This window comes from Mytilus californianus, unplaced genomic scaffold (assembly GCF_021869535.1).
Source record: "Mytilus californianus isolate M0D057914Y unplaced genomic scaffold, xbMytCali1.0.p SCAF_8, whole genome shotgun sequence".
Taxonomy (NCBI): domain Eukaryota; kingdom Metazoa; phylum Mollusca; class Bivalvia; order Mytilida; family Mytilidae; genus Mytilus; species Mytilus californianus.
In genome coordinates this window covers 51,021,303-51,038,533 of record NW_026262734.1, presented here as the reverse complement: position 1 = coordinate 51,038,533, position 17,231 = coordinate 51,021,303, and the positions used below count along the sequence as shown (strand labels likewise).

The 17,231-nt window shown below is 31.8% G+C and overlaps 3 protein-coding genes across 4 annotated transcripts in view; 2 read left to right on the top strand and 1 right to left on the bottom strand.

Moving 5' to 3' along the window:
• LOC127712220 (beta-glucuronidase-like) overlaps positions 1-17,231 on the top strand; it is a 988,629-nt gene that overhangs the window by 18,643 nt on the left and 952,755 nt on the right. The window contains exons 10-12 of one of the 2 annotated variants that reach the window (XM_052218538.1): positions 177-353; positions 705-840; positions 1,753-6,324. In XM_052218538.1, coding sequence (XP_052074498.1) covers positions 177-353; positions 705-840; positions 1,753-1,880 — 441 coding nt within the window. In that variant the 3' untranslated portion in view covers positions 1,881-6,324. Of the gene's footprint in view, positions 1-176; positions 354-704; positions 841-1,752; positions 6,325-17,231 lie in introns of those variants that run through there. The other variant, XM_052218537.1, reaches the window with a different exon arrangement.
• Positions 1-17,231, bottom strand: part of LOC127712224 (ornithine decarboxylase-like) — a 787,891-nt gene that overhangs the window by 46,153 nt on the left and 724,507 nt on the right. The window lies entirely within an intron of this gene.
• The window catches only part of LOC127712221 (uncharacterized), a 209,635-nt gene that overhangs the window by 50,389 nt on the left and 142,015 nt on the right, over positions 1-17,231 (top strand). The window lies entirely within an intron of this gene.

The window sequence follows — 17,231 nt, the reverse complement described above, 5'->3', positions numbered from 1 at the left end:
ACCAGAGACCACAGGGTGAGAATGTAAGATCTTGATATCCCAGTGTCAATAAAAATTGTGAATATATTTAACAGAGACTAATATTAGATGCACATTCACTAGAAATAAGAGTTTTTAAATTTAGTAATGTTTTGCAGAAAATCACAGCTCCCAATGGTTGTTTTTCCCTTTTTTAGATGAACATAGTTGATGTTGTTATGGTTAACATCTATTTTGGGTGGTACCAAGACACTGGTTACCTGCAGACTATTCCATACCAGGTACCACCAACTCTGGAAGGTCTTTTTAAGCACTACAATAAACCTGTAATGGTATCAGAATACGGAGCAGAAACTCTAACAGGATTACATACAGTAAGTTTTCATTCTTCTTGTTTCAATATTTAAAGACATATATGTACTGTACTCTTTATTTACAGCAGTTGTCATCTGATCACCATTATCTGTGCTGTTCCAGGCTGTTACAGTTTATTATCTGTGTTACCTTCCCATTTACACAATGCACCTTTACCTTATACTTAATTTAGCCTACTAGTACATCTGTGATTTATTATCTTTTTTGTACTTTAAGGGCTGTTGATTAAATCATAATTGTGTTTTATAGCAAAGTATCACTACCATATCTATGCAAATGGTGATGTAGGCCTAAGGTATACATTTTTTTTAGGAATTATAATAACTAAATATATTTTCATTTATCTACAGAGTCCATCATTTACATTCTCAGAAGAATATCAGAAAGACTTACTCATTCAGTATCATCAAGTATATGATAAAATAAGACATGAGTATTTAGCTGGAGAAATGATCTGGAATTTTGCTGATTTCCTTATTGATCAAAGTAAGTAGTTAACATGTCTGGTACATGTTGAGTAAAACAAACTATAGAAAGATTGGGCTACTGTCTGAATTCAAAGTTGAAAAAAAAGGAAATGTATTCAAGCACATACATACTCATTCCAACGAAATATAAGAGGAGCGTTAGGTCCTCTTGCTCTTAAAATCCCCCATGGACATTTTGAAAAGTTGGCAGGTAAGATGTTGTTTATAAAGTCCATAAAATAAGATACAATCCATGTAAATTAATTGATCCTTTGAATAAACTTATTCTTAAAGGTTATCAATTTAATACAGTAGTATAATCTTTAAATATTGTTTTTATCGGTACAAACATTGAGTTTGTTTTTTAAAGATTAAAACATAACTAAATATAATTTGCTATAGATGTACAGATCTTTTGAGTTAAGGCAATTGCAACTGAATTTTACAAGTTGGTCTTATGTTGTGCTGTTACACTAATATCCCATGTTAGGGGGAGGTTTCAGCACTCACAAATATGTTTAACCCCTGCACATTCTATATATGTCTGTCCCAAGTCAAGAGCTTGTACCTGTGTGGTTATCACTGGTTCAGTCCTTTCATATCTGTTTTTTGTTAATTGTTTTGTTATAAATTAGGCCATTAATTTCCTTGTTCAAATTGTTTGAAATTTTTTATGTTGGGGCTTTTTATAGCCAACTATGCGGTATAGGTTTTTCTCATTGTTGAAGGCAAATAATTGCTTACATCCACTTCATTTGAACTCTGGTGGATAATAGTTGTCTCATTGGCAATCATACCACATCTCCTTATTTTTATATTTAACTTTACATTACTCTGTTTTAACAAAACATTTTCCTTGCATTATTCTTGATCTTTAATTCATGTCTACCATGTCTACTACTAATATATTGATACATGTTTTATATTACAGAAACAAATTGGGCATATGGTTGTAACAAAGGACTGTTTACAAGACACAGACAACCCAAGATGGCCGCCTTTACTGTTAGAGAGAGATACATGAAGATGATTAATGAAACTCAGAAGTACCAAAACTGATTATGGGGCTGCACAGCTGACAGTCATTTGCGAAATAAAACAAAACGCTACACTAAAGTTGATATAGAAAAAATAATGAACTAAATATTTTTTGGGATGTTCTTTTTTTTGTGAATTACTTTGTTTCATACATTCCAATTTTACAGCAAAAACATCTCTACCTCATACTATATTTATGTCACTTTTGTAATTTGAATATTAAACTGTTACTGATTGAAAGACAAAGAAACATTGTTCTTATATAAATTAGCTTAATTAAATAATGACTTTATCTTATACCTAGACAAGTTTCTTTCCAGTGCAATAAGGTTTTTTTTAATAGATCTAGATTTGATTAACTAGTTGCCAAAATATATGAAATATGTTTTTATATTAATGCCAATTACAATGAAAACTTTCTAATCATTTAATATTTACCATGGGGAAAACTAAGAAATTCAGGACCTATACATATATATATAGTGACACTTCAATCCACAATCAACAATTTATGTATAACAGTACTTTCAAACAGTATTTGTCACTAAGAGGAGTATGAATATAGACAATAACTGTTAAGTGTCTTTAAATACCAGCTGTATTTGTACGAGGCTAAGAAACAGGTGTAATACCAGCTTCAGCGAGCTATTTCTCCTGTTTCGAGCCGAGTACAAATACAGCTGATATTTAAAGACACTAAACAGTTATTGTCTTTATCCTGCAATTAAATTTGTACATTTTTTCCCAATCCCAATCGTTGAATTTGTTTTTGAAAGAAATGGACATGATTTAAATGCGGACCGCAATGAGGACCCCAAATTGAACTGTGACGTAAACAGTAATTTGACATAACCGTTCGCTCGCAACAGAAGTAGGATACCAGGAGACTATATACGTCTAGTATACGTATATCGCTTCATGTTATCTGTACACCTGTATTAGTATAGTAGAAAGGTCGATTGCAGGATAAAATATGATATCTATGAATACATAATGAGATTAAGTATCATATTTTATATCATCTAGCAAGATGAGCAAGTGTTCCTTGTCATCTGTTAACTTTTCATCTTTTTGGCATGGAAATACAGTGCAAATTAAACTAAAGTTTCAAGATGATGTTTTCATCTAGCTTAATTCTTGTGCTGAAGAGAGCTAAACGATGAATTGGAATTGTTTTTACAGTCTTTCATATATTACTAACATAGAACATATTTTGGAATTTTTAAAATATAACTGCCTATTAAAATATTTTAGATATAATTATTACAATGAATTTTTAAATTGTTTTATGCAATTCCAAGAAAAATTGCCATTTGATTTTTTTCAAGTTTTGTCTTAAATCACATATTAAATAAGCCCCACAATTATAATTTTTTTTGCGTTAGTTAATGAGGTTAATGAATTTTATTGGTTAACATGTAGTTTACCTTCCTATAAAGTATACAAAGTGAGAAGATTGTGGTCAGTTTGCTAAAGTTGTGGTTATATTTTGTTGATTAAAGTAATTAGGAAAACTGTATGTGTTATTTGTTTATATCACAAAATAGGTTTATTTGCTTGTTGCTATTTGTTAATTATGAAATATTGTTTTTTCTATAAATAATAATGTGGGTTGCTTTTGATATTTATTTAATTAAGGACACAAAGTGGAAAATATACACATATTATTTCTATGAAATGAGATGTATAAAAAGGTTGTAACATTGGTTTCTTTATGAGACATTACAAAAAGATGTAATATTTTTTTTCTAATTGAGAATGTTATATGATTGTGTGTTGAATTTATGAAGGAAAAAAGTCGCAAGATTGCAGTTACTTTATTTTATATTTTTATGTTGGGATGCTGTGTTAGTTTTGTTATGAATGAAACTAATTCTAGATATTACTGTTGTTAGTGAATGACGATGCAATAGTTGTAAGAGTTAAGTAGATTTTTCAAATCACAAATTTAGTAGTGAAAATGCTGTAGTTTGTTTGATCATTTTATGAAGTGGGAACATTGTGGTAAAGTTTTTAAAAGATATCTAATATATTTTTGTATGACATTCCTTGTTTTTTTGCTTTTGTGATTTACATTAGGATTACATTTGAATGTCTTTGATCTACATTATTTGTATGAAATGTATGTTTATAATCCATTTAACAATTTTACATCTAGTACTGTTAACCTTTATACTTATCATTACTGTTCACAAACTCAATTTAATAATAATTTAGAATTGAAGTGTATGTGATTTAATTTGATAGTCTGTGCAAAACCTGATAATCAATATATATTCTGTAGATCAAACAATCATTATGTTTAGTTCAAGTAATAAAGTTAATCATTAACCAAATACAACTGTGAAAGTAGAAATTTTTATGCAGGTTTTAAGTTTGCTTATTAAATTAAAACCACAACAAAGTTTTACCTACAAAAAATGTTCATGTACTGGAGTTCATGATAAAATATCCTCATAAAATTAATCTCAAAGACAAAACCAGAAAATTTTAACTCAACTTACTGTGGATTCATAATTATTCGTTGTATACCAATTTTCGTGGATTTCGTGGGTACATGTGAACCACGAATTCAATTGTTCAACGAATTACAAATTTTCTATAGGCTGTGTATGCAGAGATCAGCATAACCATGAAATCAAATATCCACAAAAATGCAAGATTTTCACAATCCACGAAAATTGATACCCACGAAAATAAATGAATCCACAGTAAATAAATATGGCATTAATATATGATTGTCCTTTTTTCGTTTTTTTGGTGCAAAAACTGTTAAAAGATTAAAATATAGCTTTCCTAATAACTCTACAATCTTGATTTTTATATTTTTTCCTTCTGATATGGCAAGTGACTAATTTGTTAATCTAAAGACCAATATTTTTTTTCTATTAAGAACAAAAAATGTAAATCAATAAGCAAAATCATTCCTTTAGGATTGTTCCTTTTTCTTTTCGTTTATTTGTGTGCTAATTCTTTAAAGACATTGAACAGCATCACTCTTTATTCCACCATTATGATTATTAGAATGTATCCTATATTTGACATGTTACAATCTAGTTTAATAACTGCCTTTGTAGTTTGATCATACATTAAGATTATTGAATACTCACACTCCAATTAAATACTCAGTACAACTACCATTAATTTAAAAAACAAATTAGGCTGTACTTATTACTTTCACTTGACTGGGTGGGGTTTAACCTGTTCGCTTATCATAGACCAGTTCATCAATAGACAGGTGTTTTGGGATAAACTCTTCAATTATGTGTCCAGTTATGGTCATTGGTCTGGTTAAATATGTAAACACCATTATAATGTGTATTCGCAAAGTAAATGGTGGATATGAAAGTATAACTATGACGATGGCAGTTGCAAAATATGCATATTTCTTTATTCAATAACATTTTAATATACCTTTTTTCTTCCTTTTATTCCGAATGTATCATTGGAAAAAGGGGGAGTAGTGGGGAAAAGTTGCAAATGGTACTCCGACCTTATTGATTTCCTTTATTGAACAAGCAAGAAGAATTTTCTTTATTAAAGATTTTACTTGATGCATACTAAATGTAACAAAAGGAAATTAAAAGGTTTTAGTAAAAAATGCAAATAAATTACAAAAGGGCTGCACTGTCTCTCCTTCTTTTTGATGCTTCTGTATTTTTAACCATCTTTTTATCTATTGTAATTAATTATATTTTCTGTCTTTTTTTCCTGTTCCATATCATACACTCAGTTCTTTTGTATAGCCGTTTGTTGACACTGATAGGTGATTAGAAATCAGTAATAATAATTATAACAGTAATCATCCTTATCACACACGTCTTCAAATAAACTTTCTTTATACAAATTAAAACGCTAGCTCTGCCCGATCAGTTGAAAAAACATTGGTAAATGTTTTACTTGGATTTTTTGGTAAAATATAACATTTGTTATTTTGTACTTGTTCTAATTGTTTTAATTGCATGTACTTTTTAGGGGGAGGTTTAAAAAAATGTGCAATATAAGCTTAATGAGGATATAAATACTTTGTTTCACTGCAAATTATTTCAGTATTTCTATGCAAATGTATACATTATTTCATGTAAACATAATTATTCAGTATTTTATGTAAGCACACACTGTTGAACTTGCAGTTAAGTGTGAGCTTTTGCTCCATGTATTGAATGCTTCAACGTGTTTTGAGATAGAAAACAGCAACTTAAGCACAAAATTGTGGCTTTGGTTTATGTAAGTGCATGCAGGGATTTGTTGTCATGAGTCACTATACCTTTTCATTTATTTTCCTTTGTGAATTAAAATGCTTGGACATGTTGGACGAAATACAACAATTATAGTGGATCCAATCTTATATATGGATTAAATAGATTTTGGTTTCTATCACACAGATTCAATGACTTTAACATACCAAACATGTGAAGATTATCTACAAGTTTATTAGCCATTTCATTAAAGACGTATTTATGAATATCAGATGTTTCATGGAGTTTATTTTATATCCAGTAATTATATTGGTCCAATAAGTCAATGCATATTGTTGACATAATGTTAAAAAAACAGACCTATATATTACAGGTCAACATCCAGTTGTATTTTGATTTCAGTACATGGTGCATTTTTCAGTAAAAACTACATACACGTCTTTAGATAAGCTGGCCTAATACAGTGTCATCAGGTCATTAAAGACGCTCTGTCTGCCTACTGTAAAAATTGGTGCAAACGTGAAAAAATCTGATAAAAAATCTCTAGACAGTTATTTGAATAAAATTATGAATACTGGTAATATTCGAATATTTCATTTTGAAAACAATTCTGAAATTAATAATAGGGTCCATGATACTCCCATTTCTAGAATAAAAAATAGACTCCAAGTACTCGCAGAGCAGTTTGTGTTCGTACCGACAGACAAGGCAGCCAATAATGTAGTGGTGGTATGACGCATATACTACACAGAAGTTCTTCAAAACGAAATTATCAATTCCTCTACATTCAGGTCCGTACGCACCACTGAGAGTCAAATCGTTAACAAGCATATCACTGCCACTACCCAGCTTAAAGCCTCTTCCGAATATTTGAAAGTCCCTACCATGTACTGGTTACCGAAATTACACAAAAAACCATTTAAATTCAGTTTCATTTCCGCATCAAGTAAGTGTTCTACTACTAATCTATCAGTGCTTCTTACTACCTCCCTTACTACTATCAAAGAACTGGTTATTAACTTTTGTAATAAAGCTTATGAAAATAATGGTATTAATTATTTTTGGAGTGTTAAAAATTCTTTAGAGGTTTTAGATAAAATACATGCTTTTGATGGTCCTTTTAATTCTGTTGACAGTTATGATTTTTCTACTCTCTACACTACACTTCCACACAATCTAATAAAGAAAAAGTTTTCATATTTAATAAAATGGTCTTTCGAAAAATCTCATTGTAAATTTATTTGCTGTAACTCGTTTAAAGCCTTTTTCTGTAACGAAAAAGGAAAGTATGCTAGATACACTTACTGGAAATGTGAGGATATGATTGAAGCTTTAAATTTTCTCCTAGATAACATATATGTACGTTTCGGCGATAAAGTGTATCGTCAGGTAGTAGGTATTCCTATGGGCACTAACTGCGCCCCTTTAATAGCAGATTTATTCCTGTATTGCTATGAATCTCAGTTTATGACCAAACTCAGTAAAGACACATCATTAATACATTTGGTTGATACATTCAACAATATCTACCGTTATCTGGATGGTATTTTTTCGTTAAATAATCCAGAGTTCTCTAAATATACTCTCGAAATTTACCCAAAAGAACTTACTTTAACTAAATCTAACATAAACAGCAGCAGTTGTCCTTTTCTAGATTTAGACATTTCAATTTCTAAAGGGAAACTCCATACTAAAATTTACGACAAAAGAGACGATTTTTCAGTCCCTATTGTTAATTTTCCTTTTTTAGACGGCGATGTGCCTTTGGCTCCATCATACGGTGTTTATATATCCCAACTCGTTCGGTATGCCCGTGTGTGTAGTGATGTCATAGATTTTAACGAACGTAATCAATGCATCACTGGTAAATTATTAAGTCAGGGATTTCGTTACCATAAATTACTTTAACCAAATTCTTTCATAGATACAAAGATTTGATTAGTAAATTTGGCTGTACCTGTAGAAAACTTATTAAAAATGGTATTTCACTTCCTAAATTTTACGGTAATATTGTACTTTAAGCGCGGAAATCACTATGTGATCCGTGTAAACTCATCGAACCTTTAAACAAACTTATTAGTAAGGGTTATCGTACCAATGTTGTAATTAGATCTCTAAATATAGTTTACATTGGCACTAATATCGATTTTGTCACTAGCAAATTAAAACATAACTAAATTTGTATTTTCTTTCCAAACGGGATGTATAGAGACACACACACGTTCATTTTTATCTATAAAGAAGTCACTCCTAACTATCCTACTACCTGTCGATACATTTATTTTTGGCATTGCACAAGTCATGTCTTCTTTGACTGTTCATGACGTTAAAATACTAAATCCCTGAGATGTGTTTTAGTTGATTTCAGTCTCTGATGCATGATGTTTTATTATTAATTGTTTTGGCTTTTAACTAGCTGTCAGTAACTGCGAGTACTCTCAAATCGTACTTTCTTTTTAAATTGGCCTGTTGATACTATTTGTAATGCTTTTTTGTTATTTAATGTTAACATGGATCTTGTCTATATACCAGCTTTGATTATTTGGTATTACTACAAATTTTCACTTCTTCGTACTATGAACATCAAAATTATTTCATTTCTCCGTAAATACTGTTCTTGCACCTGTACAGGAAGTTTTATCTAGCACTTATTGTATAGTTTTATTGTTGATATTCACCCCATATGTACCAAGTGTTAAATTAGTTTTATCGATATTAAAGCAATTTCTTGGTATTCCTAAACGGAAGATTTTCAAAATTATTTTCATTTACCTGTGTATAATATGACGCAGGTTTTTTCAAAAGTGATCATTTTCTAAATATTGTTTAACATTTCACAGTGGTATCATACTTTAACTTTGTTTAAACCTGTTTATTTACTTTTGACCTTAATTATTTATCCCTTATAATTTTTATTAACTATGTATTTGCATTCAGGTATCACAGATCAAATTTATTCGTTCTTTGTGTGTTAATTTACGTTTTTTGATTGAGTTAAGCCTTCCAATTGATATTTTATAGTGAGTCTTTCTATGTTGTGATGTTATACTATTGTTTCAGAAAAGGGAGAAGGTTTGGTACCATTAAAACGTTTAATCCCGCTGCAAATGTTTGCACCTGTCCTAAGTCAGGAATCTGATGTGCAGTAGTTGTCGTCTGTTTATGTAGTTCATACGTGTTTCTCGTTTCTCGTTTTTATATAGATTAGACCGTTGGTTTTCCCGTTTGAATGGTTTTACACTAGTAATTTTTGAGGCCCTTTATAGCTTGCCGTTCGGTGTGAGCCAATGCTCCGTGTTGAAGGCCGTACCTTGACCTATAATGGTTTACTTTTATAAATTGTTGCTTGGATGGAGAGTTGTCTCATTGGCACTCATACCACATCTTCCTATATCTACTAATTTTAAGATAAGCTGGCCTAATAGGTCATTCTCATCACTTAGAGTGTCTGTTGTTGTTTCTGTCCTTGTTTGTGTCCGTCGTTGTAAACTTTAATAGAATTCTTACTGTTGTATGTTGACCATAGTACCATTATACTCAAATTTTTCTTGTTGAAGGTAAATGATTTTATAGAAATATAACTTTTTAGCACATCTGGCCTAAAATATCACTATTTATCTCAAATGGCCCAAAGGGCCATGTGACCTTTTCTCATCACTTGGCTTATGTTGTCTGTTAAATTTGACTAACATTCTTCTCTGAATCTACATGGTCAAGTAGAACCAAAGTTGACCATTCAATTCATCCTTGATGTATTTAGTTTTGCGCCCCTTGCATTATTTTAAATCCATGTTCAACGAGCTGTAAAATTGGGGTCGTGACTTGGCATTCAATTCACCTAATAATGGACACCCTGATCCAGTTATTTGAAAACGACCACAATTAAACCAGTAACAGTTTGAAATGGGCACTTTTTTGTACTCGACTGTACTGATTTTTACTCTACCATTGTGAATTGGTCTGAATTTTACATCATATTAATCGATTGTAGTCTGAACCATACTAAACAGTCTGAACTTGTACTTGACCTTTGTCTTGACCATGCATACTGAAAAGTCTGAACTCCTACTCGACCATACTGAAACAGTCCTAACACATTACAGACCTGTTTTCAATTCCTTAACAACACTCGACCAAAGGATATTAAGGTCTGAACCATACTCGACCAAATTTGAACCTTACTTGACCAATAAACATTTTCTTTATTGATCTTGAATGTATAACTATAATTTATTCAGCAATAAACTACTTATTTTTACATGGATTTTTCTTATCTAACAATTTACTTTCTAATATTTTGGTCAAATTTCTTGCCAAGGGGAACAAATCTTGTAACACATAGACTCCAAATAGAAAAAAAAATAAGAGAGATAGATTAAGAATAGATCGAGGATTATTATCTTGGTCGAGTATGGTTCAGAATTGGTTGAGTACGGTTCAGACTTGGTCAAGTTTTAATCAGATATGGTCGACTATAGTTCAGACTTGGGTCGAGTATGAATCAGACCTTAATATCCTTTGGTCGAGTGTTGTTTAGTATGGTTCAGACTAGAGTCTTGTAATATCGAGTAAAATTCAGACCAATTCAGAATGGTCAAGTAAAACTTGTTAGCTATATAAGTCTATTGTTACAGAAACTTTTGTCAGCAAAAATTAAAAGTGCCAATATTTATTCTCTTTCTTTTAAATCATGTACCTACATTGAAATTCTGTTCTTTTGGTACCTCATGATGGATTGTTTGAAACAAATTGTGAGCTATTTCAGTCTACGGTTACTTTAAACATTCAGGAACAATTAAAAAAGCCAATATTGTGTTTATTTATTTTTTTAGTGGGGGATAAGATTGCTTTCACGTAAGCTGAAGCCCTTTACCATTGACTTCTTTCCAGTACCCTTAAAGAATAAAACACAAATTGAATTTAGACGATTACCCCTTAAGTTTCGCTTGAAAATCCTCCTCGCCGCGATATAGCTTTTTTGAGCTGATGCGGCGTAAAGCAATCACCAATCAATCAATCAAAATTCTCATGTATTGATAACATATGGATAAACTCCCATGTTTATTTGCGTTTATATCACAATTCGGAAAATCAATATAAAGCAATATCTATATTTAGCATGTATGTGTGTATGAACGAAAATCCCTCCGTTATTCGAAGCACCCCTCTATAGGTGCGATTGTACGTGACGTCAACATGAAAATGCCGTACTTCGACTACAGAAGTAGCTCAGATTTCGCTGTGTTCTACTTTTAGATTGCCAGAGTGTATCCGAATAAAATTATTTCCTTCAGATAAGTGCTGAAGCGGTGTGGTTCCAATCAGGTTCAGGTGGCAGAGCGATGACTTAATGTTCCAGGGATCCAAGGTTGAAATACAGTTATTAGTTGTGGAAGGTACAATCTTTGTGAACCCATCAACACCATTCATAAGCTGGCAGGTAAGTTCGTTTTAAGGTTATGAATAAGCTTTATTTACTCTTTCCAAATGTGCATCTAGGGCGATAGCCTTTCAGTCTGTATCAAACAGTTAATAAACAAGAAACTGTGTTCCGAAAAGCTTTCATACATGTCAGAAGATATTTGTTATCATACGCTTATAAAATCACATAATCACATGCTATACCGTGATATAACTTCTGCATTTTTGGAAGAGTTCCTAGATAACTTTTTTAGTCATATGACCCTTAATTCAAAGAAAGAAGAGATTTACCTGATTTTTTTAACCATGTACAAATGAAGTATGTGGGGTTGATGAGATCATTCAGAAGGAATATTTTTCAAATGATTGTGTTTGACTTTCCAAGAATGAGGAAAATGTAGAACAGAAACTTTAACACAATAATTATATTGTTCATATGTAAATATATGAATATTGTTTGAATAGCTATGGTAATTTTAAAATATGAGGGGGTATAGAGGGGGTCAGTTTTCCATTGTAAGGGGCAAAAACTTTTCCATCTGATTTTATTTATACAAAATACGTATTTGAGCATTATAATCATATGAAGTAGTTTGAAAAGCTATATCCTTAAATAACTTTCATGCTCCAATAAGTATTTGATATGAGTAATCTCTGATGGAAAATATGTTATAAGATTTTAACTTAGCCATTGTATTTTGACCTTAAGCTTGTACCATGGAAAATTGAAACCCCACTCCTCCCAAAGATGTTTATCTTAATGACTGTTACAATCAAACTTCCCCGTAAATCCACATGTATTGTAACCTAGGTGCAAATACAAATGTCAATGTCGCTGTGCTACAATTGAAATTGAAAAAACACAGAACCACTATTCGTATTCTAAAGCATAACACATTTAATCAATTCATCATGTTCATTGGAGCTCTGAAAAATGCATAAAATCAAAATAATTTAAAATTCTGCGAAATTCCATGAAAGCTCTTGATAGTTATCAAAGGTACAAGGATTATAATTTAATACGCTAGACGCGCGTTTCGTCTACATAAGACTCATCAGTGACGCTCAGATCAAAATAGTTATAAAGCCAAACAAGTACAAAGTTGAAGAGCATTGAGTACCCAAAATTACAAAAATTTGTGCCAAATACGGCTAAGGTAATCTATTCCTGGGATAAGAAAATCCTTAATTTTTCGAAAAATTTAAAGTTTTGTAACAGGAAATTTATAAAAAATGACCATATAAGTGATATTCATGTCAAGACCGAAGTGCTGACTACTGGGTTGGTGATACCCTCGGGGAAGAAACGTCCACCAGCAGTGGCATCGACCCAGTGTTGTATATAGTTAACATCAATGTCATATCAAAACATGACGTTATACGAATGAAAACTCTCAAGCTGAACGTTATTTAATAACGTGTACATTAAAATGGAGTTTTGATGTTGGTGTTGTTTTATATTTTTGTATGTTGCAGATTTCTCACATTTGTGATTTCAGCAAGCCAACACGGCAACTCACTCCATAGTTACGACATGTCAACTGTGGATTTGACGGTAAAACGTAGCCGACAAAAAAAAAATGTTAGGGTTGAGAATTATAAAAATGAAACATATTTTTTCTAGAAATTAATTATGAACAAGTTGATGCAAGCCATAGATTTAATGGTAATTTTTAACTTTATCCTACAGGGAGTAGACTAGAACTCACAGCAAATATATCTTCGATATAGAAAAGATATTAAAATTACTTTATCATAGTAATAAACTTCAGTTAGTATTCGGTCCAATGAAATTAGGTCGGAAAAGACCAATAGGCTTCCTTTCCTTTCCTATATCTTCCTTCTGTATAAGATTCATACCAATGAAGGAAGGATATTCAAGTCAAATCCGAAAACAATTTATTTCCTACTTACGGATGGAAGTCAAAGCGATTACTGTATGCTTCCGAAATTTTGGATCATAAAGGAGGAATGGATCTTTTTCATGAAAAGCTCTGATTTCTTGTTCGTGTTGACAATAGTTTCAGCTCTTCAAAATTTCTATGAGGTTTTGAACTTTGAAATATCTTTGCCTCGAGCATGACTGAAGAGACATTAATTGTCGAAATGCACATCTGTTTGAGTAACACTGGTACTATTTAGTGTAATTACTAATGCTGGATAGATACTTCTGCATGTAAACTCTTAGTCCGCGAGTGTTTCCCAATCCAGAATCTCAGTACTTCGATACTGTCATGACATGCGTATATCTATTAATTTGAAATTTGTTGTTCGAAATCATTATTTTATATTCATGAAAACATTTCCCCAATATTAAGCTTTGTATATCTGTCCTGGGTTGACAATACGCTGGGGTTTTTACTGTTTGATCAGCTCTTCCACGTTTCTTTGTTGAATTATGTGTTAGTCTTATCAAATCACACTTCTAGCATCACTAAAGAGACATTTTTCGTAATGCGCACCTGATTGAGTAAAATTGGTTCAACTGAGTCGAAACCTCTGCTGATGGACTGAATGTACCCGAGCTTTTTTATTCATGCAAAGTGCTTATTTTCTTATAATAATTAAGTGTTGTACGTGTTATTTATTTAAATCTTGTCTTATTTCAATTATTGAGGATTAGGGGGAAGGGCGATTTAGATTTAATAACAGGTGTCACATAAATATGTCTCGCCTATATGTAATTTTAAAAGCATAATGCAAATCTTAAAGTTAAAATGCCAATACATTTCATCATATCGAAAATTTGAATTTCCAGTCATGGATAAGTAAGTTGATCTTATTTTCTTTTCTTCAAATTACTGAACTACGGTAGAAGTAACACGAAGAAGTCGATAGTTATACTGTTGTTGTTCGAGCTTTCCGTCTGTTTTATGTTTTTTTTTTTTTTTTTTTTTTTTTAATGGCCATTGTTTCGATGATTAATATGTTGATCAACAAATCGTAAGAAAAAGGGGGACAACAGTATCTACATAAGAATTAGACGTGCAAATGATAATATAATCTCCATTCCAAATATCATCTACCCACCATGCACTAGTGGTTCCCCATTAATTGACCTAATCATAATATACTACATTGTGACGACGCCATGCTGCCGGAAACAACCTACCTACCTGTCTGCGCGATTTCGTGGAAACGAGGCAAAAACTACTTAAACCCGACCCCCAAATATGTGTCTGTTCCACCGGTCGTTGTATTCAGTTATATGTTATCTGAATGATTTATTTTTTATTCAGAGAATATAGTATTGATGGTAGAGTAGCTTCATATCGTGAGCTTATCCTCGCTATTGACATAGATGGATTTCTTCAAAACAGAATATATGACCAACGTGATGATTACAACTTTCCAATTGTCAACTTCCTATTTCTCAGCAGTAATATATCCGCTACTCCAGCGCTTTTCAATTACATATCTTAATTATTATGTTACATTAGTGCTAATGATACACGAACTTCGTTTACATGGTGTGCTCTGTATAAAAAAACTGCTCGAAGAAATAAGAACTAAAACGACACTACATCAATTTTACGGTCAACCATTAAGAATAAGTTGACCGATACGATGTGTCGGTGTCTCAACCTATTATCGACATGTTTTGTGGTGTACATCAGTTTACATATAGTTGCCTGATCTGTTTTTCTACCGATTGTGTCCCATTCCCAATAATGACATTATGACTGAATTTGCATTCGCGGGTGATGCATTCGTAAAAAAAGACTTTTACCTTGTCAACCCACCCAGCCTTGTTCACTTTGGAGTTCATTCGATTCTCCCAGCGTTTTTTGTTTTGTTTTTTGTTACCTTGATTTGTATATACGTAATCCATTTACTAGGAGATTTGTACATCGGTAAACTATTGTAGCCTTAATTTAACAGTCTTTGTTAAATATAATGTTTTTATTAGGCTAAATGTATTTAGTGCTTGACAATTTGTGTAGACGTTGGTCTATTGTTTTCGAACGTATGGTCACTTTTATGTCCGTTTTGGGTTTGGTGTCGTTGAGTTGCTTTCTCACGGACATCTACATCACATCCCATGTAATTAATGTTGATGTCAATTAAATGTGTGAAATCTGACATTCTGTTTATAAAAGATGATGAAATGTAAATGTAAGTCTTTACCAGAATGGAAGAAGCCGTACAACATTACATAATACAGATACTTTTAGAACTACAAGGCGTGCATAAAAAAACATATATCTTTCAGTTTGTCCTACTTGAATCCTTTACTTGGATTTGCGATAAGTGTTTAACATGCCATCCTAACCCTGCTATTTGGAACAAGACGTATATTAAAAAGTTTCCACCAAAGATGCACTACTTACATTTTTGTACGCCAGACGCGCATTACGTCTACAAAAGTCTCATTAGTGACACACGAATTCAAAAATAAAGTACGAAGTTAATGAGCATTGAGGACTCAAAATACCAAAAGGCTTTACCATCATTCTGAATTAACATTAATCTCAAAACTTAAAATTTGATTCCTATGGTACTTTTGGTCCTATTTCACTTTTGTTTGTTTTTGTTTTTGACAGACAACATAGACAATAAATTATAAAAAAAAACATCATGTTGTTGGTTGCATCTTTTATGTGTGTGTCTTTTGTAAAATATTTTAGAAATTTGACAGTTAAACATAGACAACGATTTCTATCATTCATTGCCGATTTATACATTCCCCAGCCGGTTGATTTTTTGTTGTATAATCAACGTTTGGTTCGCTTTGTCATTGTTCTTCAGTAGCCAAAACTAAATTTAGACGTCAAATTGTCTTGCTTCCATCTGAATATGCTTGAACAAAGGCGATTATGCCTGAGGACGTCAACAATGTTAAAATAAAAGAGAAAAAAATTAATCGGAAATAAACTGACAACGCCATGGAAAAACCAGAAAAGAGACAAAAAAAAAAAACAAACAAAAGTGTACAAAAAAAAAACATAGAAAACTAAAGACTACACTAACCCCACCAACTTTCATAAATCTTATGATACTAATTTTATCTTTGGTATTATTTCAAAAAAAATCTGTGTGGCCACCATAAAATTTCTGTAAATCTTCAAGAATTCGCTCCTCTAATTATTCTTTGAGAGTTAATTTATGTATTTGTCAAAATTGAATATAAACAAATTCAATGCTAATATGAATGAAACATAACAAAATAATGTCAAAATGATATCAAGAGGACATTTTATCGTTATATACACATATACACATCCTTAGTATATTGAAATGCTTAAATTTGTTTGGCAATTCTTGTGTACATTTTCGTCTTCTAAGATATTCGAATATTAGACAAATTGCATTACAGATTACTATGAAACATACATTTTTTTCTTATCTTTCTTCTTTTTCTTTTCTTCGTCTTCCATTGGGGATCTTCTAACAAACAAACTATTTCAGAATGGTTATTTTATCTCCCAATCATTAAAGGACTTTTTCCATCATTTCTGTTGATATCTATGTATGCGCCGTGCTCAAGAAGTGACGTATCAACACCAACATAACCCATCTGACAGGCAATAGACAGAGGTGTCGAGCCATCTTCCATACGTATGTTGATTTTGGCATTTTTGTCTAAAAGAAGTGCTATCTTACCAATGTCATTTTCGAAATACATGACATGTAGTGGAGCTACCCTACCTATACTGTATAAGGCTTGGTCTCCTGCTTGTTTTACATATCCAACAACAGATGAAGTTGGAAATTGCTCAGCAAACCAGAATGACCAAGCTTTCTCCAGATC